This window comes from Mauremys reevesii, linkage group 4, assembly GCF_016161935.1.
Source record: "Mauremys reevesii isolate NIE-2019 linkage group 4, ASM1616193v1, whole genome shotgun sequence".
Lineage (NCBI taxonomy): Eukaryota > Metazoa > Chordata > Testudines > Geoemydidae > Mauremys > Mauremys reevesii.
In genome coordinates this window covers 23,524,035-23,550,759 of record NC_052626.1, presented here as the reverse complement: position 1 = coordinate 23,550,759, position 26,725 = coordinate 23,524,035, and the positions used below count along the sequence as shown (strand labels likewise).

General features: G+C 40.9%; 1 protein-coding gene across 3 annotated transcripts in view; it reads right to left on the bottom strand.

Annotated features, from left to right (window-relative positions):
• Positions 1-8,266: 8,266 nt before the first annotated feature.
• Positions 8,267-26,725, bottom strand: part of BEGAIN (brain enriched guanylate kinase associated) — a 243,835-nt gene continuing 225,376 nt past the window's right edge. For all 3 annotated transcript variants that reach the window (XM_039533111.1, XM_039533112.1, XM_039533114.1), the window contains 3 exons: positions 16,960-17,067; positions 13,091-13,174; positions 8,267-10,262 (listed from right to left, as the gene is read on the bottom strand). In XM_039533111.1, the coding sequence (XP_039389045.1) occupies positions 8,889-10,262; positions 13,091-13,174; positions 16,960-17,067 (1,566 nt within the window). In that variant the 3' untranslated portion in view covers positions 8,267-8,888. The remainder of the gene's footprint in view (positions 10,263-13,090; positions 13,175-16,959; positions 17,068-26,725) is intronic.

Below are 26,725 nucleotides of genomic sequence, written 5' to 3'. Positions count from 1 at the left end.
GGAATGTCTCCTCGCTAGTCACTTGGGGATGAATGCCCAGGACACTAGGAGGCTGGCTGGGTTAGCATCTGTGCACCCAGGCATTCAGCCTGTGCCCCAGGTTTTGAGAAGGAACTGTGTAACTGACCTGGAGGGGAGCGGTCACATAGCTGACTTCTTGGGGACAGATAAAGGGGTGATGGAGGGTCCCCCAGTCCAGGTCCCAGTTTTTCAGGATGCTATTTCTGAAAAGTTTTGGGAAATTAACTGTGTCTCTTTACATCAAGATGCAGCTCCAACGCCTGGGACAGCAGAGGAGTTGAGACCAGGAAATTGCCAGGCGGTAGTTTGTGAGAAAACAAATGACCCAACTGACAGAGAAGGGGGTGTTTGCCCCCAGGCTGGTGAGACACAGGGATCAGTTATGGGAAGGCTGCTGGGAAAAGGTGAATCTGATCAAAGGGTAAACACACCTATCCCAGAGAGCACAGATCACAGCCCTCTAGGGGGAAGGGAAGGACTCAGTGCTGAGAGGGGGAAACACAAGGTAACCCCAAAAGGGGAGCTGAATTTTTTGCGTATGTACAGTCCTGGGGTTGGGAGACTGCTCCCCAAAGGAGCAGGCAATGTGCAGGATCCCCTTGAACACCTATCTTGCAAGACCTTGAGGCACCAAAATTCCAGAAACATGATTAATGTAAGAGCCCACAGAGAGGGGAACACTGGAGGGAAAGAAAAGCCAGGGACTGATTACATGGGAAAGAGTCAAAGTACACCATGGGTAATGAACAAACTAACCTCAAACCAGACTATCTGAACAGAGGGCATGGTATCATAAAGATACTTGTAAACGCCCATCTGTGATAAATGTTTTTGGTATTAATGTTAAGTTTTGGGGATAAGAATTTTGACACAGATGTTAAACCCTATGGTAATACTAGTTCTCAGTTAATACATGTAAACAGATTCAAAGCTTATCACAGCAGAGAAAACATAACAAACCTGGTTTGCTGTGTGTGAAAGGAGAAACTGAGGCACACTGTCTCATGGCCTTAATGGCTGGATGCCAAGAGAGCTAAAACACAAACTGCCTTCGAGCTAGTCAGTGATTAACCCTCCTGCAATAAACTAAGAGGGGAGGCGTGACATTCTGTACCTCGTGAGAACACCCTACACCCCCATGTTCATCCTTATAAAATGATTGTGTGGTATCCAATGCAAAGTTTGTCATGTCGGGTGTCTTCGGAAGGCTTGTGATGCACTGAGCATTGTTATAGTAATTGTGTTACAGTAATGTTATAGGTTGTAATTTCATGTGTATAGTTATGAGGCTGAAAATGTGTCCTCATGGCTTAAAACAGGTCCAGAGCAGAGGGGCAATTCACACCTTCACATTCACAAACCCAGCCTAGCCTCACAGGAACAAAGGACACTGGCCTGGGTAGCAACAAAGGATCTGTTGGACTCTCAAATGAGTCACCCCCCTTCCTTTGGTCAATAGGGACTACAATGAGGTATTGCTTACCTGTCCCTTAAGCGGTGGGGGGTGGGTGGGAGGCAAAGCCAAGAGGGAGGAAGGAACATGATAAGAGGGAGAGATGTTTGCCCTGCTCTCCTCTGGGACACATTTCTTTATGCTTCCTAGAGCCGGGTTTGTCTTCCTCTCTCTTCCATCTCCATCTACAGACATCACCACCAAGCGACTGAAGCGCTGATCAAAGGGGAGAGCCTGGCTGAAGGGCAACCAGCCAACCTGTGGTGAGACGCATCTAAGTTTGTAAGGGCACTAAAAGTGTTAAGATGAGCTTAGAATGCATTTTGCTTTTTATTTCATTTGACCAAACCCAACTTGTTGTGCTTTGACTTATAATCACTTAAAATCTATCTTTGTAGTTAATAAATCTGTTTGTTTATTCTACCTGAAGCAGTGTGTTTGGTTTGGAGCATGTCAGAGACGCCCCTTGGGATAACAAGCCTGGTACATATCAATTTCTTTGTCAAATTGACGAACTCATATAAGCTTGCAGCATCCAGCAGGCATAACTGGGCACTGTAAAACAGAGGTTCCTAGGGTTGTGTCTGGGACTGGAGATATTGGCTAGTGTCATTCGGTTGCACAATCCAAGGAGCAGCTGACATGCCAGAGGCTGTGTGTGAACAGCCCAGGAGTGGGGGTTCTCACACTGGAGCAGGATAAGGCTGGCTCCCAGAGTCAAGGATTGGAGTGACCTAGCAGATCACCAGTCCAGATAACAGCAGGGGGGAATGTCACAGGGATGGAAAGGTTTTTTTGATGTCATGAACATTTATGCAGGATGAGAAAATCATTTGCCACCAAGCTCTTATAGTCTCCCAGCGTAAAGGGCAGAGACTGTCTCTGTAGCTATGCTTGTACCCCATCCAGCACACCGAGGCCCGGATCCCGTTTGTGGCCTTCAGGTCCTGCTATAATATAGATGTTTGTTAATTACAATAATGAGATAGTTGGTGCAAAGAAATTTGAGTAATTTAAATCTGCACATGGCAATATATTGTAGGGAACAATCCAGCAATGATCCTCAGGAGATGGACCGGATGAGTAAATAAGTGACAATTTGAGACCCTGCGGGGAGACTATTAGAGCTTGGTGGGAAATAGGTATATCTCCATTTATTTATTTATCTCATAGAATTGGAAGGGACCCTGAAAGGTCATCGAGTCCAGCCCCCTGCCTTCACTAGCAGGATCAAGTACTGATTTTGCCCCAGATCCCTATGTGGCCTCCTCAAGGATTGAACTCACAACCCTGGGTTTAGCAGGCCAATGCTCAAACCATTGAGCTATCTCTCATGATTTTCTCAGCCTATATAAATTTTAATGACATCAAATAACGCACAGCAGTCTCAGCTATGTGCCCCAGCATATATACTTACAGAGGGTGAAACAGGAATTTAGCCTCTTGGGGCCTGATGCAAAGCCCAATGAAATCAATATGAATCTTTTCATTTGACTTCAGTGGGCTTTGGGATTGGGCTTTGGAAGCTACTGCAGAGGACTTGAATGGCCTGAAACAATGGAACTGGATAAGGCGGCTCACAACCAGACTAGTTCTGCCCTGCTGGCTGAATGACAACAGGACTGGTGTGGCTCAGTGCCTGAGGCACTCCAACAATGGGTTAGATTATTAGTTTGCAATTTAGCCCATAGTAAGGGGCAGTGCATTGTTACACTGCCCTGGGAGCAGCCTGGGAGGAAGACTGTCACTTGGGGAATCACAGGCTCCCTTCTGGGCTTCCTGCTGCTTCAGGGAGGAAGTCAACTGTGATGGGTCTATTGTAGTATATGCTACCTGATGCCTTGGTGTAGCAGTGCTGCAGGGTGCAATATGGAGAGTGCAGTCAAGACTCCACCCACTTCCTGCCTCCTTTTTTCCCTTCCCACCAACTCTGTAGAACCTGCTTCCTCTGTGCCTGGGAAGAGGTGGTGTGGTGCACTGGTGCTAGACAGTAAGGAGGCACCTTTCTATTTCCTTTTGCCAGTGGACAGGACGGACCACTATCCAACCCAATGATAGTTGTAAAAATATAAAGAAAAAGAGGGAGACCTCTCTGCAACTATATTGATGGAAGATTTTCAGGATACACATTTTTTAAGTCATTAAAATACACGATGCAGTGGTTGCCATTAAAAAGTCAACATTTCCCAAGAGTTACTTACCACACAATGTAATCTGAAATTATCACAGTTTCCCTCTAAATTTAGAACAGGTGATATCTCAATAAGGTTTGTATATAGTAAAGATTGGCATGATGGTCTACCCACACCCTGCTCCTCCCAACCACTCATTAATTTTAACAGGTGAATTGATGAGCTAGGCAGCCATAGTACCATGTCTGAATTTCCATCTACCATACGTTAGTTAACTGAAATCTTCTCACTATCATTTGACACATTTAACATACTGTGCTTAAATCCTTTAAGAGCATTTATTCTTTTTGACAATCTCATTTAGCTGCATGGATTTTTATTTTCCCTATAATTCATTTGACATCTATGCCTTCATATTTGTAGCTAACCTTTTGGGTGCCAGTATAAATCTAGTATTAGAGGGGTAGCCATGTTAGTCTGGATCTGTAAAAGCAGCAAAGAGTCCTGTGGCACCTTATAGACTAACAGACGTTTTGGAGCATGAGCTTTCGTGGGTGAATACCCACTTCGTCGGATGCTTGCAGTATAAATCTATTTATCTTACTGGAGTGTTTCTTATTTCTCAGGTGGATTTCTGTTTTCTTAACTACTTTGAGCACACGCTTTCTTGTAACTCACTTTTGGTTCATTCCAGTCCTGTTTGTGTCTTGTACTTACTAGTGTCCTGCCCCATTAACTTCCCTGGCTTCAATTTCTATTTGCCATGATGGCTTTCTGCATGTCCTGCTCCACTAAACTGTTGAGAATGCTCCAATTTGTCTATGTTTCTGCACCAGTATTGCCTGTGGTGATCTGAAAGAATTAATCAAAGTGAAAAGCCTGATCTACGTACATACAAGTCTTTCATGCAAGCTTGAATTCCCTGAACCTTTGCCGTAAAAAAGTCTGTGCTGTTTGATGGCTTCCCATATTAGCAGTTCTTTTCCCTGTGGAAGAAAATTAGGTTCACTGCTAGCTTGGAAGGAGCCACTTTGGAGCAAATCCTCTGCTATTGGACTTCAACAGAGCTATAACAACGTACACCAGCTGAGGAGCTGCCCCTTTGTGTCTCTGGATTCACATGATCTTGCAGATGTAGCAGCAATACCATGCCCAACAAAAATACCAGTCAAAATCAGATTTGCAATAATAAAAGGATGAAAACAAGATGTGCCAGGAGTTTATTCTTTTTTTTTAGATACCATCCTGACTTGTAAGTGTTCTTGAGAAAGCACTGCATGTATTGTGGACCATGTTTATAGCCAACTTGTTGAATACCCATTTAAGTTCAATATGAGGAGATGCACCATCACCTAACAAAGTGCTAAGCATGTACCTCTCATAGCCTACTCTATTTTAGCTAGTGTTAAAAATACTCAGCCTTCTAAACCCTCAGCAGCTCTTAGGTCTATACTTAAGTCATGTTCTTTGTGTGATGATAAAGCACAGCATTGCTAATATCATAGTGCATCTGATGAACTGGGTAATTAATCAGTAGCAAAACCTAAGAAGTGAGAGTTTTGAAAACAGCATAAAGAAAGTTGTTCAGTTACCTTTAGTGACCTGTAACTGCATACACCAAGGATATGTTCAGTGATAAGGGGTTCTCAGGAGATTTGATTCCAAGCTAAAATAAATAAGAAGTGAAAATATGCAAAAAACAAACCTAACAATGAACATAAAGAAAAACCACCAGGTACTGGCATCCCAACCTTCTTGCATCTCAGACCTCTCATGGACCAATTGCTAGAGAAGGAAACTTCTTAGTCAAAACTAGAGTTGGTAGAAAAATTAAAAAATAGTTTCATGAAAAAAAATACAAATTTTGACAAGTTTGAAATGGATCCATTTTATATTACAAATTACTGAATTTTTATTTTTGTTCTAATTTTTTTATTTAAAATGTGATCAAAATGGTTATCAACATTTTCTATTTACTAAAAATCTGTTTTTCAAGAAATGAAAAATGGCAGGAAACTTTTTGGCAACATTTTTTATATACATTCAATAAATTCAACTGAAAATACCAGAATTTTGTTTTTGCAAAAATAAAAAAAATGTTGATAGTATTGACACTTTTGCATAAGAACATTTGTTTTAAGAAAAAAGGTTATTTTACAGTGAAAAAATATTTTGTTCAAAAAATGTTGCCCAAGTCTAGTCTACAGTCTTGCATACTAGCATGTATAAACTGTGACCAAATATGTTGGATGCTCCTATAACACATTTGAATGAGGTATGCAAGCAAGTATTGACACTACATTAGAGTGAAAGAATAGTAAAATCTTTTAAACAAGCAGGCACAAAAAAGCTTCCGTAGTATAAACCTAATTGTCCATAAATTGCTAAGGGTAGTAGTTACACAAGTATCAAATGATGAATTATATTAATGAGGAATTAATAAACTGACTCCTGGCTTCTGATTCAGTGAAATATGAAGATTTAGTGCAAGAGGTAAAAATTGACCTCTACATTGTGTAAGTCAATATTTAATTCTCAGGCCAATAAATCTTCATATTCACTGAACCAAGAAATCAATATATGTCTCATTCAAATATGTTATGACTGTTTTAAAAGACTGGCTGCAAGCCTATATCCCTGAATTAGCTCGTAGTAAGAATTATTTTTCAGTTTCCATTTGCCTTTTAAGGTTAGAGGGTTAGAAAAGCTATTATTCACCTTGGGCCTGAGTCTGTCACACTTCTTCATACTGGTCACAGGGTACGTTATGCCATGAGCAATTTGATGGACTTCAATAGGTCTGTTCTCAGAATAAGGTGCTACTCAATATGAGTAAAGGTGGCAAGACGTGACAGCCCCCAACAACGTTATAGACCTTCAAAGAACAAAGGGAACTTAGTGCCAGATTGTCTAAAGAGCTCAGCAAATACTTAGGCACATAAATAAGGGCCAGTTTTAAAGAGCTGAGAACACAGAGAACAATGGGGACTGTTGGTGCTGCGTGCTTGAAAACCTGGCCTTGTGCGACTCATCAGACTTATCCGTTTTCAGCCAGACGAGACGATATTTTCTTCTAGTATGTCATATGAATTACATGGTTAGTTACGTTATCTGAGAAGTAGTTTAGCTTTCCACTCTGAGCTCATTGGGTATTGGGTCTATATTGCACTATGCAAGTGGCCTCTATTCAGGGACATCATAAAAGTGCTCAGGGTTATAAACCATATGTGATGAAGTCCGTGGATATGACTGGGTGATTTAAGAACTTAGAGCCATAGTCTACCACCTTTACTATAGCATCGAGTAATATCTTATTCCACGAGTACTCCCATTAAAGATGAAGGTGAAGTCCATGGGACTCACTTTCATGAATCCTTTTCCTCTTCTTGCTTTTTCTATCTGCCTTCTGCGACTCTGTGAACAGTACACTGTTAAGTGGAGGGATTGCAACAAAGAGAAAATTATTAGGGGCAAATGCAAAAATTACAAGTGAAATCCTGGCTCCACTGAAGTCAATGGCAAAACTCCCATTGACTTCAATGAGCCAGGATTTTATTGTATGTCTTTAAATGTTTCTCTCTTTGAAAAATACTGAACCACACAAGAAAAAAATATTACCCTTGGGTTGCGTCCAGTCATGGAACATGCCATGCCCAAAGGAATTGGTTTGAGAAAGTCGTAAGTGACTGAAGTAGGTGTTTGAAGAGGGGGGTGTTCTTCACCACTAACTACAGTTCTCATTACCAGTGCACACTACACTGTCCATCAAATCCTATTTGTACAATTCAATTAGATATTAAGGACCAAATTCTCCTCCTCAGCGTGTACATTCCTCTCCCACTGAAGCCAACTGAGGGCGACACAAGTGTATATTTGAACAAGATTAAATTACATGTCTGAAATCCCCAGGTTAAACTTCCTCTTCCAAATTGTATTTGGGAGTGGTCAGTTTGGAAGAGCTCTGTGTAACAGGCTGTATCTTAATCGTGAAACTGTATTTTACCAATTTAAGACCTATCTTTTAATGCTGTTTTGGTTTCTGTGAATTCTTTCCCCATTGGCCCTCGCTAGCATCTTAGTGAGCTTAGCAGCCTGCAGTGATGATGAACTAACTGTTTTTGGGAACATATGTCATTGGGTTTTAGATAATACAGCTGTTTTGTCTTGTCCTCTTTCAGGCCGTTTTCCGCTGCTCATAATGAAATCACCCTTGCTACAGTCATCCCTATTTTGTGGAATAACTCATCTGTGCCTGAGATTTTCAGTCTGATAATTAAAAAAGGCAAACACAGAGAAAGCACCACAAAAGCAATTGGTGAGCCATACATTTATTGGATTCTATATTATCTGGAGATTTTCCTTTGTGAGGGTTAAATAGGGCCTGATTCTCTGATACTGGAAGGTGTTGAGTAACCCCAGCAGGGTGCTGTGTGCCCTTAACTTCCACTCAATTTAATGGGAACCCCTTTCAGGATTGATCCCACAGAGAACAATTGTGAATAATTGCATCCCCCAGGATATACTGTATTTTAAAGAGGACAAAATCAAAATATTTCCACTGGTGTCTTTTATTAAGTAATGCAAAATACAGTACTAATTATGACACTTCATGCATTTTAGACAATATAAATGCAAGCCTACAGAAAATATGTGACCAAGAAACCCTCAATTACTTTGAGGTAGTATACAAGGGAAAGTAGGAAAGCAGAAACACAATGGAATAAAAGAACAAAATATTTGTATTACTTTGTGTGTACATTTTTCACTCAAATACATTTGTATGAAAGAACTTAGGGTTCATTTCTGTTCTCATTTAAAAATATACTTCTTTAAATTCACCATTCTCATACATTTCAGCTTCACATAACACAGAGTTGATGGTATCTTATCGAATGGATTTGATTTTTGTCATCACAATGATGATTTTACCCTCTTCCTCCAAGAGTACAGGCACTGATGGCCTCATGCACAAAAATAAATAAGAAACCTAATTGAAGGAAAAAGGTTGCTGCTCAAATAGCTTAGATTAAGGATAATCTAATAAATACCATTTTGTTTATAAAAATATTTCAGGTTTATAAAAGGGGAGAAAGGGTGGTCTTCCAGATGGAAAGGATGTTGTGTGAAAAGTGCTGTGTAATGCTTTTGTACAGATTGTTGTTTTAAACATACAGTACCATTATGAATATATAATTTATAATAATCCTGTTTCTTAGAACCCTGTCGTTCAAAAGAAATATCAAATGTTGTTTGTTTTTTCTTATTGCAGTTTTGGAAGCTATTTAATTTAGAAGGGTTCCATATAATTGTGCTTTTGTAAGACTGTCCTTCCGACTCAAACCAGTGCTCCCAGTCCGTTGAAACTGCTGCTGTTTGCTGTGAAGGCTTGAATGACTTCCTTGCTCCATGGAAGACTGATGGATCTCTGAAGCCTCCATTGAACTCTGATTGAGGGATTCTGCTGAGCTGTTTGGGCTTACATCAACGTATTCTCTTTTCAACACTGGACTACTCTCGATATTTTTGCTACTGCACAACTGCATTGTGATCCTGTCATTTTTTTGGTCTCTTGGTTCTTTTGTTTTGTAAGAGGGCAACTTATCCTGTTTACAACTAGTGCTGATGTCAATGTTTAGGCCACTGTCTGTTCTGAGGAAGCAAGAATCCACAAGTCTATTTTGACAGATATCTTCTCCCTCTGAGAAGCTATCTCCTTTGTAACCAGCATAGATGGGGCTTGTTCGGCTTTCTGCTTTTTTTATAGGGCTGCTGTAGTACTGCTCCGAAAAGCTACAGGGTGATAGTCTGCCAGCGTTCCTGTAAGAATATGCACCAATGTCCTCTACGCTCAGCTGCCTCCACCTCCCGGGTAAGTCTTCTTCTGAAAGATGGGTGCTCATGCAGTCGTTACGCATTTTCTGAGTTGCCAATGCCTGTTGCGTCGTTATGGCTGAGAAATGAAAAGGCTCATTAGCATAAGGTGGCAGAGTCCGAGTAAAAGTGGGAGTGTTCTCATTGTTATCAGCAAGTTCCATTTGCTGTACAGACTTTGACTTGGCAAACCTAGGACTTCCCTGATGTTCATAACTAGAACATGACTTTCTTTCAAACATTTCATCTCTGCTTCCCAGGTAGATTGCTTGCTGGGAGGCTGTCAGAGTGCTGGCCTGGGCATTCTCTTTTTCCTCAGAGGTAACACTGAAACTGGAGTAGGAGCTCGAGGTTGGTAAAGAGGCAACATATTCCGGGAAGGCTTCATGAGAGAAGCTAGAATGGAAGCCATCTTCTTCTACAGTGCTGTCAGTAGAGTTCTGAGACCTCAAAACCCCCACATCTTTCACTTGCATATCAACACTTTGTCTCCTCTCCCTCCTCCTCTCCTCAGGGCAATAAAGGGCGGTGTCACTGCAGTAGATGTCAGACTTGTATTGGGGCCTTTGGCTAAGTTTCCCACCAGAGTCTTGAAAAGAGTGATCCCTCGCAGATGTACTTGACAAATGTGAAGACAAGCTGTTTGGGTCTGGTTTCTCCAGTACCTTAGCTATGACGCACGTTGGTATGTTATCAGCAAATGATGTGTGACACAAGGGTACAGAAAGGCTGCATCCGTGCTTTTCCAGATGGAGGCTGACTCTCTCCTGAAAGTCAGATGGCAGCTGTAACATAAAGAAGTGGTAGGGGAAAGGAAAATAGGAAGAAAGTCATTAATGGTGTCTAGCTACACTTATGGTACACAGATGAATAAGTGAACCAGACAGTATTATTTATTTCAGCGTGTTCAAGGTGTAAATCATTCCAGCTCCATTGAGGTCAATGAGCTGTGCCAATTTATACCAACTGAGAATCTAGCCCTTGGATTCTTACATGACCCCCAAACACTGAACCTTTTGAGATTCACCCATCACTTTTACTATGCTTTTTTACAACCATGACTAAATACCAGAAATCAAATTCTTCTGCTCCTTTATATCAATTATACAGTGGTCACTCCTAAAAGCTTACCAGTTGCATTATATCACTAAATAAGGTTATTACTAAATAAATAGCTGTATTTCCTACAGTAGCATAAGGGGTACTGCAAATATTGAAGTAAGCATCCCTAGTACTCTATGGCAAAAGTTTTTAAGGGTGAGCACTGTGGATAATGATTCCACATTGTATAACATATGGTTCCTCATTTTCCAGCTTCACTTGTGAGCTTTTATACTTGGTTTAACCCAGAGACCTTCAGGCATTCAAAATATGACATGATGTGAAATGGCAAGCCTGTTAGTTTGGTGTAAAATGACAGTCCTTTTTAATCTATACACCTTCCATGTTAAGTTAATTCATATGTTGTTAATTTAATCCATGTGTCCTCCATTTGAAATAAGGTATGTAATATTGCTGATACTCTGGCAGATAGAAATATTAGTAATAGTAACTACAGATGCAACAAAGATTGAAAGAACAAGTTGTAAAATAAGATCATGTAAATCACCATAAAGATGTGGTTACTATTGCAAAAGAAACAGATTATTTAGTGTGAAACTACTATCCTGGATAGGTACCATTTTTGTGAGAACATACTGCAATAATTATACTACTGTTTGATCTGTTTTATGCATTATATATATATATATATATATATTTATATCCTGAAGTATTTTAAGGAAAAGAACTATCGACCCCTTTTTGGCTATCACTCGCTGGGGCTGGAATTACTAAAATGGTATTGATCTCATGTTAGTGATATGCTATACCACAGCTCCCATTCTGGTGTCATCTAAAATGGCTTGTTCATGGATTTGTCAAGATATTCGATGTTTTGCAATGCATCCACTTATTTAATCTCTTTAAAGAAATAATTGTTCCTCACAACATACCAAGTTGCTGAGTAATGCTTGCAGTAATAAATGGAATATTTGCCTCTTCAGCTGAACAGATGACAGAGCATTTGGAAATTAGGGGGAAAAAACAAAAAAAAAAAAATCCAACTAACCAACCAACAAAGCCTCCACCACAACAAACCACCCTGGACACTTTTCAGTCAGTGTTGAGTCTATCTAGAGCCCAATCCTGGAAATGCTTGGGATTGTGTACAGTGCTTACCACATTCCTCTCAGCTGCAATCATTTGCAGGATCAGGACATTTGGAAGCTCTGCCTCTGTTCCAGTAAATCATCATCCTTATTGACCAGACAGCCTCAGTTACCAGATGTATTTAGTATCTCTCAGCATTATACTGATATTGAAATAGTCAATACATTTAATATTTAGTTTTGCACCAGTCTATCAAAGAACTGCAAAAAATGAGGCAATTTGAGAGCACTGTGCTAATGAAACTGCTGGAAGAAATTGGTGTGTTAGTAGCAATAACCTCTGCCATACATACATACATCTTGGAGGTGCTGCCCAGTGTAAGCCAGTTCCAAAAGTTGGTTTAGGAAAAGACCAATCTCTTGCATTGAGATACCCATCCATAAGAATGATGAATAGACAGGTAAGTGCCTGACCCAGCTCCTGTTAAATCCCATTGATCTCAGTGAGAGTAGGATCAGGCCGAAAGTGTCTCAGAGGTCATGAGATGATTTAAAAGCCTCGAGTGAAATCCTGTCACCATTGAAGCCAATGACAGTGTCATTGACTTTAGTGAGTGGGGCCAGGATTTCACCTTAGGTTATGGACATGTGACTAAATGTTCATGGTTTTTTCCTTATGTTTTGCTATGATTTGTACCATGCCATGACACAAATACAGCCCTAATCATGATTTTTTTAAACCATTTGCCTCAACTTGAAAGGGTCAGCTTCTCAAACTTCTGCTCCTTGGAAGGTTTAGGGATAAGTCTAATTTAACCAAAGTTTACACTCTGGAAATCAAAGAGGCTTTTCTAGTTGCCTTAGAAAAAGATGTCCTTTCCCATTAGCTTGTTTTAAAATTGATCTTTGGAATGTACTTGTATGTGCTGGGAAATAGCTTGATGGGGAAAATTGATCCTGGAAAGACACCTGGATGCCTGCAGGATCTCATTTTTTCTTTATCATTTTACTGGCCTGAACATTCTTAGTGCTTTGATTATGCTAAAATTTTTCCTTTTGCACAAGATTGATACAGTCCCATTCCAAACTATACCAGAGCTTTCGAAAAAGAAAATATCAAGTTTCATCTTAAGCTTGGATTTTGTTAACAATTCCCTCAGCTGCAGTGGTGTTGGAACAAGCTGTATAGTGGGGGTGCTGAGAGCCATTGAACAAAAGTGTAAACCCTGGATATGATGGAAACCACTTCAAGCCAGTGGGTGCTGCTGTGCCTCCAGCATCCCTGGTTCCAGCACCCATGCTCAGCTGTACAGAAAACCAACAGATATATACATCCCTTTCTGTTTCTTAAAGGAGAAAAAGAGCTTGAAAGGCAAACAGGTTTTGGGACTGATCACGCATGAATAGTCTGTTTTCCAAGAAACATTATTTCTTTGTATATTCATTAAGTTTGATCACATTACCTCAGAAAGCTTATGTGCCCTGTCGTAATTCTTGCTGCACTGGAGCAGCTGAGCAGCTAAATTGCAGTCCTTTCTATAGAGCTCCTAAAAAACAAAAAAAGCCTGATTTTTATGGCTTGCAACTAACCTAAGGCTTTGATTCTTCCTCCCATTTCTGGGCAAACTTTGTATGTTTTACGCTGGGAAAATGCAGAGCACATTTGATTTTTCTAATTCATTAGGTTTCTATTTTTCATACATGCTCCTGAAATGTTGCTCTACTGGTTATCAAAGGAAAGGGACAGAGGGAGGGAGGGAAGAAGGGACAAGAAAGAGAAGTTTTAAACAGTATTACTTAAAAAACATCAGTCTGCAACTTAGAGTATTGGGTGAATACTTACCATGGGGAATGCAGCATTACATAGTAAGCATGCCTGAGAAACTGAGTACTATAATAAAAGTGAACTCTATAATAAAAAGGAAATTTGACTAAAGCATAAATATTCTGTACTGAATATCCCCCAAATCACTTAGATCTCATTTTAGAGATACCTGAAATAGTCTCATCAGGTTGTAGGTGGGGTGGGGGGGATTCTTCATAGAAATTGTTTGAACATTATTTTTAAAAATTTTTTTGTCTCTTTCTTCCCTGTGTGAATTCCCCTTGGTAATTCCTGGTTCACTAAAGATATCCCCAAATTCCTGATTTGGTGACATCAAATACTATGACTTGCAATGAGACTTAAGATATTTGCAATATAGTTGCATTCTGCACTACATTTAATGAACCAGGAAGTAGCAAGAGGATTTCACACTGAGGAAAGATAAATAAATGAGTTAGTTATGTTCTTTCTGTGCTGATTGGCTCCTGCAGCCTGTTTAGTGGGAGAATCCAGAACAGAAATCTGTGCTTAACTCCATATTCAGTCTTGCTTTGTACTATTTTAGCACACATGACTGTCCTCTGATGCAGCATCTATCGGGCCACTGATATACAACTTACACAATGTTCCACTGTTAAGGTGCCATTACTGATGAAGCTTATTTTCAGAAGTAAGCCCTATAGTTGTGCACAGATGTGTCACAGAACGGTGCTACAGAGACCAGGCCATGCAAAACTTGTAAACATTTTATAATGTTTATAGAGAAAATGTGTTTGTGATTAAAATAGCTTCATTTTTTTCCCTGGGTGCTAATTCTGTAATTTCATTGCACGCCGACTTCTCCATTCTATTTATTCTCTTAAAAAACAAGGGGGAAAAGTCTTTTTTCTGAATACCACTTTTGAGAAAATATAGCTAATATGCAGAATCAGTCCCACAAGAAGCTCCTGGGATCACCTTGCTATGAATGTGGGAAAAACAGAAGTAGATTTTCTTTGGTCTGGCTGGATCTACATCTGCAGATTCAAATGCCATTAAACAATGTTTGCAAACAATGATGCTTTATTTTATTTTATTTTATTTTATTTTTTATTTGGCTTTCTATATACCTCTCACTCTCTGCCTCAAATATAAAGACTATATATATAAAGTAAACAACGGTCACCAGATAATTCTGTTTTTAATTTGATGTTAGTGACTCAGACCATGACTCTGGAAAACAGATGCAAACAGTAGGAATCTAAACATTTAATTTAAAAACAAAATCTCTGTTGCATGTGCATGTGGTTCTGGCATATTTTACATACATATCGTATGTCCAGCATGTTGCTGCACAATATAAAACCAAAGACAGCTACTTTAGATTCCTAATGGCACAAGCTGGCACTCAAGAATGAAATCGTTCCTATGTCTCATCCCTTATTTCAAGACTGGCTGCTCCACTGTCTGTGAAGACATGGCCATGGAAAGTGTAGAACACATTTTTGAGCCCTTTTTTTAAAATATTAAACATCTTCAAAAAATGTATGTAAAAAAATCACATTAGTTGAATGTAGTGGATGTACCTTATCCCCAACGTGACGGGATACACTACCTGACTGGGCTCAATCATCTCTTTGAATACAATATAATTCTGGATGGAAACCAGCCAAGAGTGCAGCAGGTAGAGCAATAATCAATAAGTGGCATCATAGGGTGTCTCATATTCCATCCCATATTTTCTGAATTTAAGATATTGTGATCCCCCATAGTGTGTGTGTGTGTGTGGGGGGGGGGAAATACCATCCGTTTAAGAAATATCAGCAGGACAAGGATACGCTCTTTGTCTCATAAGGGTCTGTTGCTCAACAGTTTCTCTAGTTAACAATTATGTATAATATGGAAGATCTATGTGGTAGTTCTTGAGCAAAGTACACTGGACCAAATTCACCCCTCAGGTTCGCCAATGCAGCTCCATTACCAGAGGGCAGGATTTTGCCCAGCATGACTGACTCTGGGGTATGAGGAGATGAGTATAGGCCTCAGTCTTGGTTGGGGCTTCTAGGCTCTGATATAATACAAATACTGAATAATAATGGTGATAACAACAACAACAGCTTCTTGGAGGATGCTCCATATTCTAGTTCAATCCAATATGACTATTTTAAACCACTACAATTGAAAACTGCGATTGGTTCACATGTGGGATCAAATCCTGCTCTCATGCAATCCCATTGATGTCAGTGGAGTTGCAGGGGTGTAACTGTGGGCAGATGTTTACCCAATTTAATTTATACCAGTGTAAATCTGGAAAAATTCCATTGACTTCAGTGGAATTACACCATATTTACATCATCAGTATACTTGTAACCCGAATTAAGCCTATTGTACTTATAGGGTCCTTTTCATTACAGGTATTAGAATAGTGGGAATAACAAATGTATTCCATTTTTCTGACACCCTTATTGCGGTACAAATTAAGGGCCAGATTTTGAACTCCTTGCTCTCATTAGTAAGATGTTACTTGTCTGAGTGGTCCTATTAAACTCAATGGGGCTATTTGTGGAATAAGATACTCTCAAATATGATTAAGGTTTATAAATGTACATATGGGACCATGCAAGAATGTCCTAACAAGACTATAATGTCTTCTCTAGCATAAGCATTTTTTTTAATATCTCCATCTGGGGAGTGGGATTATAATGAACTAAACACATGCAATCTGTCCTCTCTGCCACATCCTTTGAAGTTTGTACAGGAGAACGATTTCATGAGCTTGTTTGCCAGTTTCAAAATGCATGATAATTTTCAGCAATATTTAATGAGATGCATGACAGTTGCAAAGGATATTCCATGTTTCATTTCATACAGAGATAGATACAACACCATATCATGAGCTAGCAGGAGAAAATCTAAATTCTGGGGCTAAGTGGGTCAGTCCTTCAACCATTCCTCATGCAAATAGTGTTTACTAATGCTAGGAGTCCCATTCCAACGAGTAAGGATTGGCTGATCTGATCCCTTTTGTGAGATGAAAAGATCAAATGAAAGGTAGTAACATTTTAGGGGCATATATCGGGACCATAATCATCTGTAGAATTCTTTTTGACGCTTATGTGCAATGCAGGACGTTCACCATACAGTACCTAGGGACATATGCTTCCATCAGTCTGCTCAGTGACCTCCACAGAATCTTACAATAAAACCCAATAGCAGAATAACACCTTTTAAAAGTATTTAGAAAGCTGCATTATAGCTATGTTCAAATTTAGTGTCCCTAAATCCTTGTAATTTTTTCAATAGAGGAAAAACCCTAAGGAACAGTCACAGCAACACAGTAATTGAATTGTAAGAAAAGCTAAAATTATACAGTGAAAGAAATTCTAAACAGTAACGTTTCTGATCCTAGGATTGACAAGTCACATTTACTGTAAATAATAGGTAATGATTCTATAATTACATATAAAATGTATTGCCTAATTCACTTTCACACACAATCTTGAGAAGTATCCATAATTAAATACTTACATTATCTTCTGATAACTTATCTATTGTCACCTTGGCTTCTATTAAATGATTATTGAGCGCTATTATTTCGTGGCTTAAAGCCCTTTTTTCCTCTTCGTAATGTTGACCCTGTGTATAAAAAAATGGATTGGTCAGTATTTTTTCCCACTATGATATAATTCCTGAAAAATACTCATAGCATGATGCCATTTTCAAAGCCAGAGGGATGCACAACCTAAACCAAGTATGTTCCCTATCCGCTTCCAGATAAGCTGCTACCTTCACTCAGCACACTAGGTGATCTGCTGTGTAAATGTGAAGGCCAAATGTATTCAGAAAAAAAATTAGACAATGGAAATGAAATGGCAAATGAAAGACTATCTGGACTGATCATTCTCTACTAGCCATAGACTGCACTGGGGCTTCCAGCCTGGAGAGGTGGATTAACCCTGGCTTTCACTCTAACAAATTCTCCAAAAAAATGTTCCAATCACACCCTTTGCTTCCATCTTCACCAAGCAGGAGGAGCAAATATTCACAGAAAATAACAGGACCATTTACTTTTCTGGGAGGTCCCAGAGATAGACACATCAGGTTGTTTGTTTCTAAAGTTCATTTGCCTGATGAGTGGAGAATGGATCACAATGAAAGAGCTAACTTACTGTGATTGGGATAAGAGTAAGAGGAAAAAAAATTGAAATGATTTGAACTTTTTCCTCCCCTCTTTCTTTTCTGCCCACTGGTCTGATTACATTGCAAGGATACCCAGGATGTTTATAGTAATATTTTATGACTGAAAACAAATCAGCACAAAAGATAAGGTGTAACTGGCCTGTAACCTATTGTGTCACCTCTTAATACTTCAGCGTTTCTTCTATTATGTAGAATAAAAATACTATCTTAATTCTATAGATGGGGCACACAGATTAAGTGACTTGTTCAAGGTCACATAGATTCTGTGGCAGAGATGGTAACCGTGAACCCAGATTTCTGAGTCCCAGTCCAGCAGGCCTATCATCCTTCCTCACTAAGGCTCTGAGTCAAAGTCCACTCAAGGCAACATGGGTATGTCTTCACTGCATTGGGAGTGAGCCTGCCAGCCTGGGCCCACAGACTTGTGCTAATGGGGCTTGCACTAATGTGCAAAAATAGCCGTATAGATGATACTTTGACATTGCAGCTTGGGCTCTGAAGCCCATCACCCCACCTCCAGACTTCAGAGCCCAAATTCCAGCCCGAGCCACAACATCTACACAGCTATTTCTAGCTCACTAGAGTGAGCCCTGTTAGCACAAGTCTGTGGAGCTGGGCGGAGAGGCTTTCCATTGACTTCAATAGACTATGAATCAGGCTCTAACTCAGACAAAATTGACTTCAAAGTGAGCTTTGCCTGTGTAAGGACTGCTGGGTTAGGCTCTCGAAGCGGTGGGGTGAGAGATCCCAATCACAGTAAGTTAGCTCTTTCATTGTGATCCCTTCAGCATAGCTGCCTGAGAGAAACATGCAAGACAAACTGGAGATGTTGGGTTGGGGACACTTCTCCTTCACCAAATGCGCTCACAGCAATTATCTAGTAAGATCTTTTTTAAAAAGCCACACAGCAAATCAGAATACTAGGCAAGATAACCACTGGCCTACTTCTTTTCTTCTTTGACTCCTCACTCTAGCAATGGGTCCAGGACCTGATTTTTCACTCTAGATTTCTTTTAAAAAGTTGTGAAGGATTTTCTCCAACAAGCAAACTGTATTAGATAGTTAAATTTCCCAAGTGCCATGTGTGTCAGTGTGACAGAGTCAAGGAAAAGTCTTCCATCACTACAGGCTCAGCGTTCTCTGATAATTGACAGCAGTGGGAGTTAGGTGTCCTGAGGGCACCGAACAAATATCAAGGTTAATTATCTGGTTGTGGAGCAGGCAGCTACAATAAAAAGAGATTATGAAAGCAGAAAGTGGTGAACTTCACATACTAAGCAGCTCTTCAAAGAAAAGCACATTCCAAAATCACGGAAGGGAACTTGGGGCTTGTTTTAAAAAGTGTCAGGCTGACTGAAGCTCCCTTCTTATCGACAAAACGGGACAGGACAGGCAACGAGAGTCCAAGATTCTCCAGACTGTGTTGGCTTCTTCAGACTGTCCCATCACCCTAACCTGGAATGACCATTTATGGGTAAAAGGGTAGTTCAGTCTCCATGACCATTCTGGCCTTGGCATCGCAGAGCAGACAGCCAGTCAGACTGGCAACTAGTGCCAGTGTTGGTGATGGCTTGTACGTGTGCAGTGGAAAAGCCAAAGGCTAAAAAGCTCCTACATCTTATTTTTCAAAAGAGACTAAGGCATGTAGAAGTCTGAGTCCCACTGTCTTTCTGTTAGATGCAGGCTCCTAAGGGATAGATTTTTAAAGATATTTAGGTGCCTAGCTCAATGGAAGCTTGGTGCCGAGGTGCTTTTGTGAATCCCACTAGGTACCATTACAGATCTGGCCCTTAGTCACTTTAGGGCTAGATTTTCAAAGGCATTTAGGTTTCTAAAGATGCATTAGGCATCTGGTGGAACTTGAAAATCTGACCAGAAAATCAATGGGAGTAAAGTGCCTAACCTGCTTTGGCATTTTTGAAAATCATAATGGGTGCCGATGTCCATTTTTAGGCATCTAATACCTTTGAAAATCTGGCCTTAGGCTTCTCAGTCACTTAGGTGCTTTTGAAAATTTTACCCAAGGTCTATTGTATGCAGATTTAATTTTTAAGATATCTCAGTATACGATAGACATAATGCACTAAATACCGCTTGCAGCTGATGAATTCTCAACTAGTTGGGTTTCCATTTGCTCTCAGTCTCTCTCAATTCAGTAGTTGTTACTTCTGTGCAATAGAACTGAATTGGGCCCCACTCTATTTTCCAGTGTTGGAAGGTTTTGGACAAACTAGACTTATATCCTATATCAACGGTTGCATATGAAAAGGACTGGCAGATTAAAGTGGTTCGGCAGCGATACCTTCCACTACATTGAATAATACTGAATACGGTTGAATAATGTTTCCATTTTAATTTAGTTACTGATAGCTTGTCACTTCGACATTTTCCAGCCTTGGTGTCTCCCCAAATGTGACTGATTTATTAAAAAAGTTGCATAGGTTTCTCATAATTAGAAATGACATTATTAATGTCAGCAGTCCTGAGGCAGAGAGATAGAGACAAATTCTCTGCTGATGTCAATTGGCACAGTTCTGTTGAATTCAATAGTGTTTACACTAAAAGGGAATTTGGTCCATAATATCAACACAACACAGTATCAGGGTTAACGAAGAGGTGTGGGGTGCTGTGTTTTCAGTATGCAGATGACACCAAATCCTGCATGTCTGACTTGGACAATGCAGTTCAGTGCCTCAGCCAGCATCCAGCTGTGCTTGGGGCATGAATAAAAACAAGCTGGTTGAAGTTCAATCCCGACAAGACAAGTGATGCCACTGGAAGATATGGCAGAGGTATTGTCAATCCCTGAGGGAGTACATCCACTATCTGTTACAGCAGGTTGCAACTTAGTGGTGATTTCAGACCCCCAGCTGCTGTTCGATGATCATAGTGCAGCAGTAATGCAATCAGCTTTTTACCACTGAATCTAGTTAAGAGATTGTGACTTTTCCTTTCAGATGTGGACCTTGCCACTGGTATCCAGGCCCTTCATAGAATCATAGAGGATTAGGGTTGGAAGAGACCTCAGGAGATCATCTAGTCCAACCCCCTGTTCAAAGAAGGACCCACCCCAACTAACTCATCCCAGCCAGGGTGTTATCAAGCCGGGTGTTAAAAATCTGTAAGGATTCAACTGCCTCTCTAGGTAACCCATTCCAGTGCTGCACCACCTTCCTAGTGAAATAGTTTTTCCTAATATCCAACCTAGAACTCCCCCACTGCAACTTGAGATCATTGCTCCTTGTTCTGTCATCTGCCACCACTGAGAACAGCCTAGCTCCATCCTCTTTGGAATCCCCCTTCAGGTAGTTGCTGCTATCAAATCCCCCCTCACTCTTCTCTTCTGCAGACTAAATAAATCCAGTTCCCTCAGCCTCTCCTCGTAAGTCATGTGCCCCAGATCCCTAATTATTTTCTTTGCCCTCCACCAGACTCTCTCCAATTTGTCCACATCCTTTCTGTAGTGGGAGCCCAAAACTGGATGCAATACTCCAGATGTGGCCTCACCAGTGCTGAATAGAGGGGAATAATCACTTCCCTCGATCTGCTGGCAATGCTTATAATAATGCAGCCCAATATGCCGTTAGCATTCTTGGCAACAAGGGCACACTGTCGACTCATATCCAGCTTCTCGTCCACTGTAATCCCGAGGTCCTTTTCTGAAGAACTGCTACTTAGCCAGTTGATCCCCAGCCTGTATTAGTGCATGCGATTCTTCCATCCTAAGTGCAGGACTCTGCACTTGTCCTTGTTGAACCTCATCAGATTTCTTTTGGCCCAATCCTCCACTTTGTCTAGGTCACTCTGGACCTTATCCCTACCCTCCAGCACAGGGGTAGGCAACCTATGACACGTGTGCTGAAGGTGGCACGCGATCTGATTTTCAGTGGCACTCACACTGCCCGGCCACCAGTCCAGGGGGCTCTGCATTTTAATTTAATTTTAAATGAAGCTTCTTAAACATTTTAAAAACCTTATTTACTTTACATACAACAATAGTTTAGTTATATATTATAGACTTATAGGAAGAGACCTTCTAAAAACATTAAAATGTATTACTGGCATGTGAAATCATAAATTAGAGTGAATAAATGAAGACTCGGCACAGCACTTCTGAAAGGTTGCCGACCCCTGCTCCAGCATATCTACCTCTTCCCCCAGCTTAGTATCGTTTGCCAACTTGCTGAGGGTGCAATCCATCCCATCATCCAGATCATTAAAGAAGATGTTGATCAAAACTAGCCCCAAGATTGACCCTTGGAGCACTCCGCTTGATACCAGCTGCCAACTCACTACCCATTCAGCCCGACGATCTAGTCAGCTTTCTATTCATCTTACAGTCCATTCATTCAATCCATACTTCTTTAACTTTCTAGCAAGAATATTGTGGGAGACCGTATCAAAATCTTTGCTAAAGTCAAGATATAGCATATCCACCACTTTCCCCACATCCACAGAACCAGTTATCTCATCATAGAAGGCAATCAGGTTGGTCAGGCATGACTTACCCTGGATGAATCCATGTTGACTGTTCCTTATCACCTTCCAGTGCTTCAAAATGAATTCCTTGAGGATCTGCTCCATGATTTTTCCGAGGACAGAGGTGAGGCTAACTGGTCTGTAGTTCCCTGGATTCTCCTCCTTCCCTTTTTAAAAGATGGGCACTGTATTTGCCTTTTCCCAATGATCTGGGACCTCCCCCGACTGCCACAAGTTTTCAAAGATAATGACCAGTGGCTCTGCAATCACATCAGCCAACTTCCTCAGCACCCTTGGATGCAGTGCATCTGGCCCCATGGACTTGTGCATGTCCAGCTTTTCTAAATAGTCCTTAACCTGTTCTTACACCACTGAGGGCTGCTCACCTCCTCCCCATACTGTGCTGCCCAGTGCAGCAGTCTGGGAGCTGATCTTGTCTGTGAAGACCGAGGCAAAAAAAGCATTGAGTACTTCAGCTTTTCCCACATCATCTGTCACTAGGTTGCCTCCCCCCTTTAGTAATGGTCCCACACTTTCCCCGACCTTCTTCTTGTTGCTAACATACCTGTAGAAACCCTTCTTGTTACCCTTCAGATCCTATGGCTAGCTGCAACTCCAATTGTGCTTTGGCCTTCCTGATTACACCCCTGCATGTTCAAACAATATTTTTATATTACGCCCTAGTCATCTGTCCAAGTTCTTGTAAGCTTCCTTTTTGTGTTTAAGCTCACTGAAGATTTCTCTGTTAAGCCAAGCTGCTCTCCTGCCATATTTGCTATTCTTTCTGCACATTGGGATGGTTTGTTCCTGCGCCCTCAATAATGCTTCTTTAAAATACAGCCAGCTATCCTGGACTCCTTTCCCCCTCATATTAGCCTCCCAAGGGCTCTGCCCATTAGTTACTTGAGGAAGTCAAAGTCTGCTTTTCTGAAGTCCAGGGTCCATATTCTGCTGCTCTCCTTTCTTCCTTTTGTCAGGATCCTGAACCTGACCATCTCATGGTCACTGCTACCCAGGTTGCCACCCACTTCTATTTCTCCTACCAATTCTTCCCTGTTTGTGAGCAGCAGGTCAAGAGGAGCACGGCCCCTAGTTGGTTCCTCCAGCACTTGCACCAGGAAGTTGTCCTCAACACTCTCCAAAAACTTCCTGGATTGTCTGTGCACTGCGGTATTGCTCTGTCAGCAGATGTCAGGATGATTGAAGTCCCCCATAAGAACCAGGGTCTGTGATCTGGAATCTTGTTAGTTGTCCAAAGAAAGCATCGTCTACCTCATCTTCCTGGGCCGGTGGTCTATAGCAAATGCCCACCATGACGCCACCCTTGTTGCTCTTGTCGCTAAACTTTGGGTTATTTACTCTAACCCAAAGACTCTCAACAGGCTTTTCTCCAGTTTCATACTGGAGCTCTGAGCAATCATACTGCTCTCTTACATACAGTGCAACTCCTCCACCTTTTCTCCTCTGCTTCTCCTTCCTGAACATGCCATGACAGTGCTCCAGTCATGTGAGTTACTCCACCAAGTCTCTGTTTTTCCAATCACATCATAGTTATATCAAGAATATCCTATTGAACTGCACTCTCATGGGTCCATTCCTTGAAACCATTTGGAGGCTCAGGCTGATGCAGAACTCAGTGGGTTGTTTATTGAGTAGGACACTTCGCTGAGAACATGACTCTGGGACCTGCACTGGCTGCCTATTGGTGTCTGGGTAGAAGTTATGATGTTGGTTATGACCTATAAAGTCCTAAAATGGCCTAGGGATGGCCTCCCTTTGCCATAATGCCACTGCTGCAGTCAGCAGTGGTGTTCGAGTTGCATTCCTTTTATTATAAAAGGGAAGGGGTAGCTGGCAGGTCATACTTGGTGAGGGTTTGAGACTCTGGAGCTTGCAAAATAGACAGAATTTGGTACCCCTGTTGGCATGCTGCAAAATACACCCATTCCATTGGGTTTTTGAGAGGGCTTTCCATAACAATAAAAGGGTGGAAATGAGTTTCTGTAGATTTCTGACTGGCTGAGTTCATCACATTGTATAATTAGCAAAGGTGCTAAAGTGTCTAGAGTCGTGGATAGGCACTTTTTTAAAAATAAAAATAGTTTAAAATCCAAATAAATAAAAATCATTCATCAAAGTATGGAACTGGTCAATCTCCTGTCATGGCCTGGAGGTTCCCATTCTCAGCTCTTAATTTCTCTGCTCCTGACCAGGAGCATCAATCTCTTGATTTGGAGATACCCTAGGTAAGGGGTGTTCTAGGCAGGATTTCTATGGTTACTGCCTGAGATCCCAACTGGGAGGGTTCTAACTGATAGTCTCCTAAACCACCCATGGCCATAGACTCAGAACTATGCCTGGAGCAGCATAGGACAGGGTTCTGGCCATGGGAACCTATGACCAGTAACGATGGGTCAGCAGCCAGAGACACCCCAGCCAAGGGATAGCAGGCAGGGGAGCCAGAGCCCTCATCACCAGAAATCAAGGGGCAAGAAGCAGCCAGAACTTGAGCCTCTTAGAAGCTGGCAGCCCAGCCAGAGCATCCCCATCAGATGACAAGATGCAGCCAGATCCCCTTTCCAATCCAGAGCAAGCAGCAGGCAGTACAAGGGCTAGCAATCTTACCGCAGTCCTCCGCCCAGTGCAGGACAAGGAACAATCAGGGGCAGAGCCTCAAAGAGCAGCCTGAGTTATCAGGGCACCAACCCAAAGGGATTGCAGAGTCAGCCAGGAACATCGCATTTCCTGTGTCTCTAAAGCTTATTTCATGGTGCAGCCATGTCAGACTTAAATTCTGGTATCTAGGACATTTGCTGTCACTTACATAAATGAGCAGTGCATAATAATTAAACATGCAAATTTGCAAATGAAGGCATTGAGTCATTTGCATATAATCTCCAGATTTCTGGACCTTGAGTCTTAATAGGTATGAAAATACATTTTGGGAGGCAGAAGTACAACATACCACATCCTTGTTATAGTTTGATAGATTGTTACAGTATGTGGTGGGAATTTCAAAAGCACTCACCATTAGCCTAATTATGCAGTGCGAGCAGAGATAGATCAGTTCTGAGGGTTTTTGAAAATCCCATCCATATTATTCCTAGGATATGAAGTGGCCAGTTCATTATGTAAATGGAAAGCAAACCTTAATAGACATAGAACTGTCAGTCATTGTACAGCAGACACCTTAGAATACAAAGGAACTGGAATCACTTCAGGTTATAAATAAGCAGGAGCCTTCAGGTCAAAGCTCAGCTCACAGTATGTTCAAGGCAACCTCATAACTAACATTGAGCATTAAATCTGGCTTCTAGCATCACTATGCAGTGCATAAATGATTGTGGCAAATAAAAAAACCCAAAACAGTGTTTGGGTTTGTCTTCAGATTAATGAACCATTTACATTTGGTGGGTTAGAATAAGGACCACCATATTAGACTATCTGCTTCTGTTTTTTATGTGCATAACTGTGAGTGGGCATAAAGAACACAATGGATTAAGAATATAATGAGTATCAAGATGAACAAAATGACCTACTTAATACTCTAATTGTTTGTAAGTGGATCTGTGAAGGCTCATGCTATTGTCCTTCAAAGTAAGTGAAGTCAGCCAAAAGGTTGTCTCTTTGATACTAACTTTTAGACCCACTTCAGTGTTTTGAAGGACAACGATTTCAGCAGTTGGAGGAATTCCTCCAATAAAGTTCTGCCATCCTCAGAATCAAGATCACTTGCTGACTTCTCTGCCATCCATGGAGAGCTCTGAGGCATGCACAGACCCTTTGAAATCAGTCTCATTGATGCAAATGAAAGGGCTGGCCTGTGGAAATGTCACATTCAGTTTGGCAGGTATGAAAATCCTGTTCTTGATGTTCCCGTAAGGGAATCATGTTGCAAACCTGATTTGTGCTGGCATTCTATCATCTCTCAAACCTGAGCAGTGATTGATCCTGTCCAAAGCTTGCTAAAACTTTAACTGCATAAAATGAGATGAAGAAAGGCAGCTGGTCAACAGCCTGCTCTTTAGCTTAGTGCTTAGGTCAATCGTTGTGGATTTCTTTGAAGCATTTGTACATTTTTTTAAAAACAGCTTGGGGTCTGGGCGGTAAGACATTAGAATGAGCTGGCCACCACTACATAACAATTTATGATTGGCTTTTCCACAGAGTGACAGGTTGAACTCTGATAAATCTTGTTGTGTGTTATTAATATTCAATTACTTTTATATTGCACATAGAGATGCTATTGGGTAACCACTGATTTACTTACACAGAATGAGTCTTTGTAGGAGGAAATTTGCAGAGGCATAGATGACAGATAAGCATCTCAACTTTAATTGACTTTCAAGGGGAATTAAGCACCTAACTGCCTTTTGTCTTGAAAGTCTCCAGCATAATTATTAATAGGGGTAAAACACTTTGTTCATGCAAATAATTTGTAGTAATGTTTAGAAAGTGAAAACAGTCTCTCGCAAGTAAGTACCAATCAATTTGCTTAGGGCCAGTTTCTAATACATTTACTTATACTTTGAAGTTAATGGGTCTTTCACTCTTAAGACACTTAGGCACTTTTGAAAATCCCACACTTTGGTGCCTACACATGGACTTCAGAGCC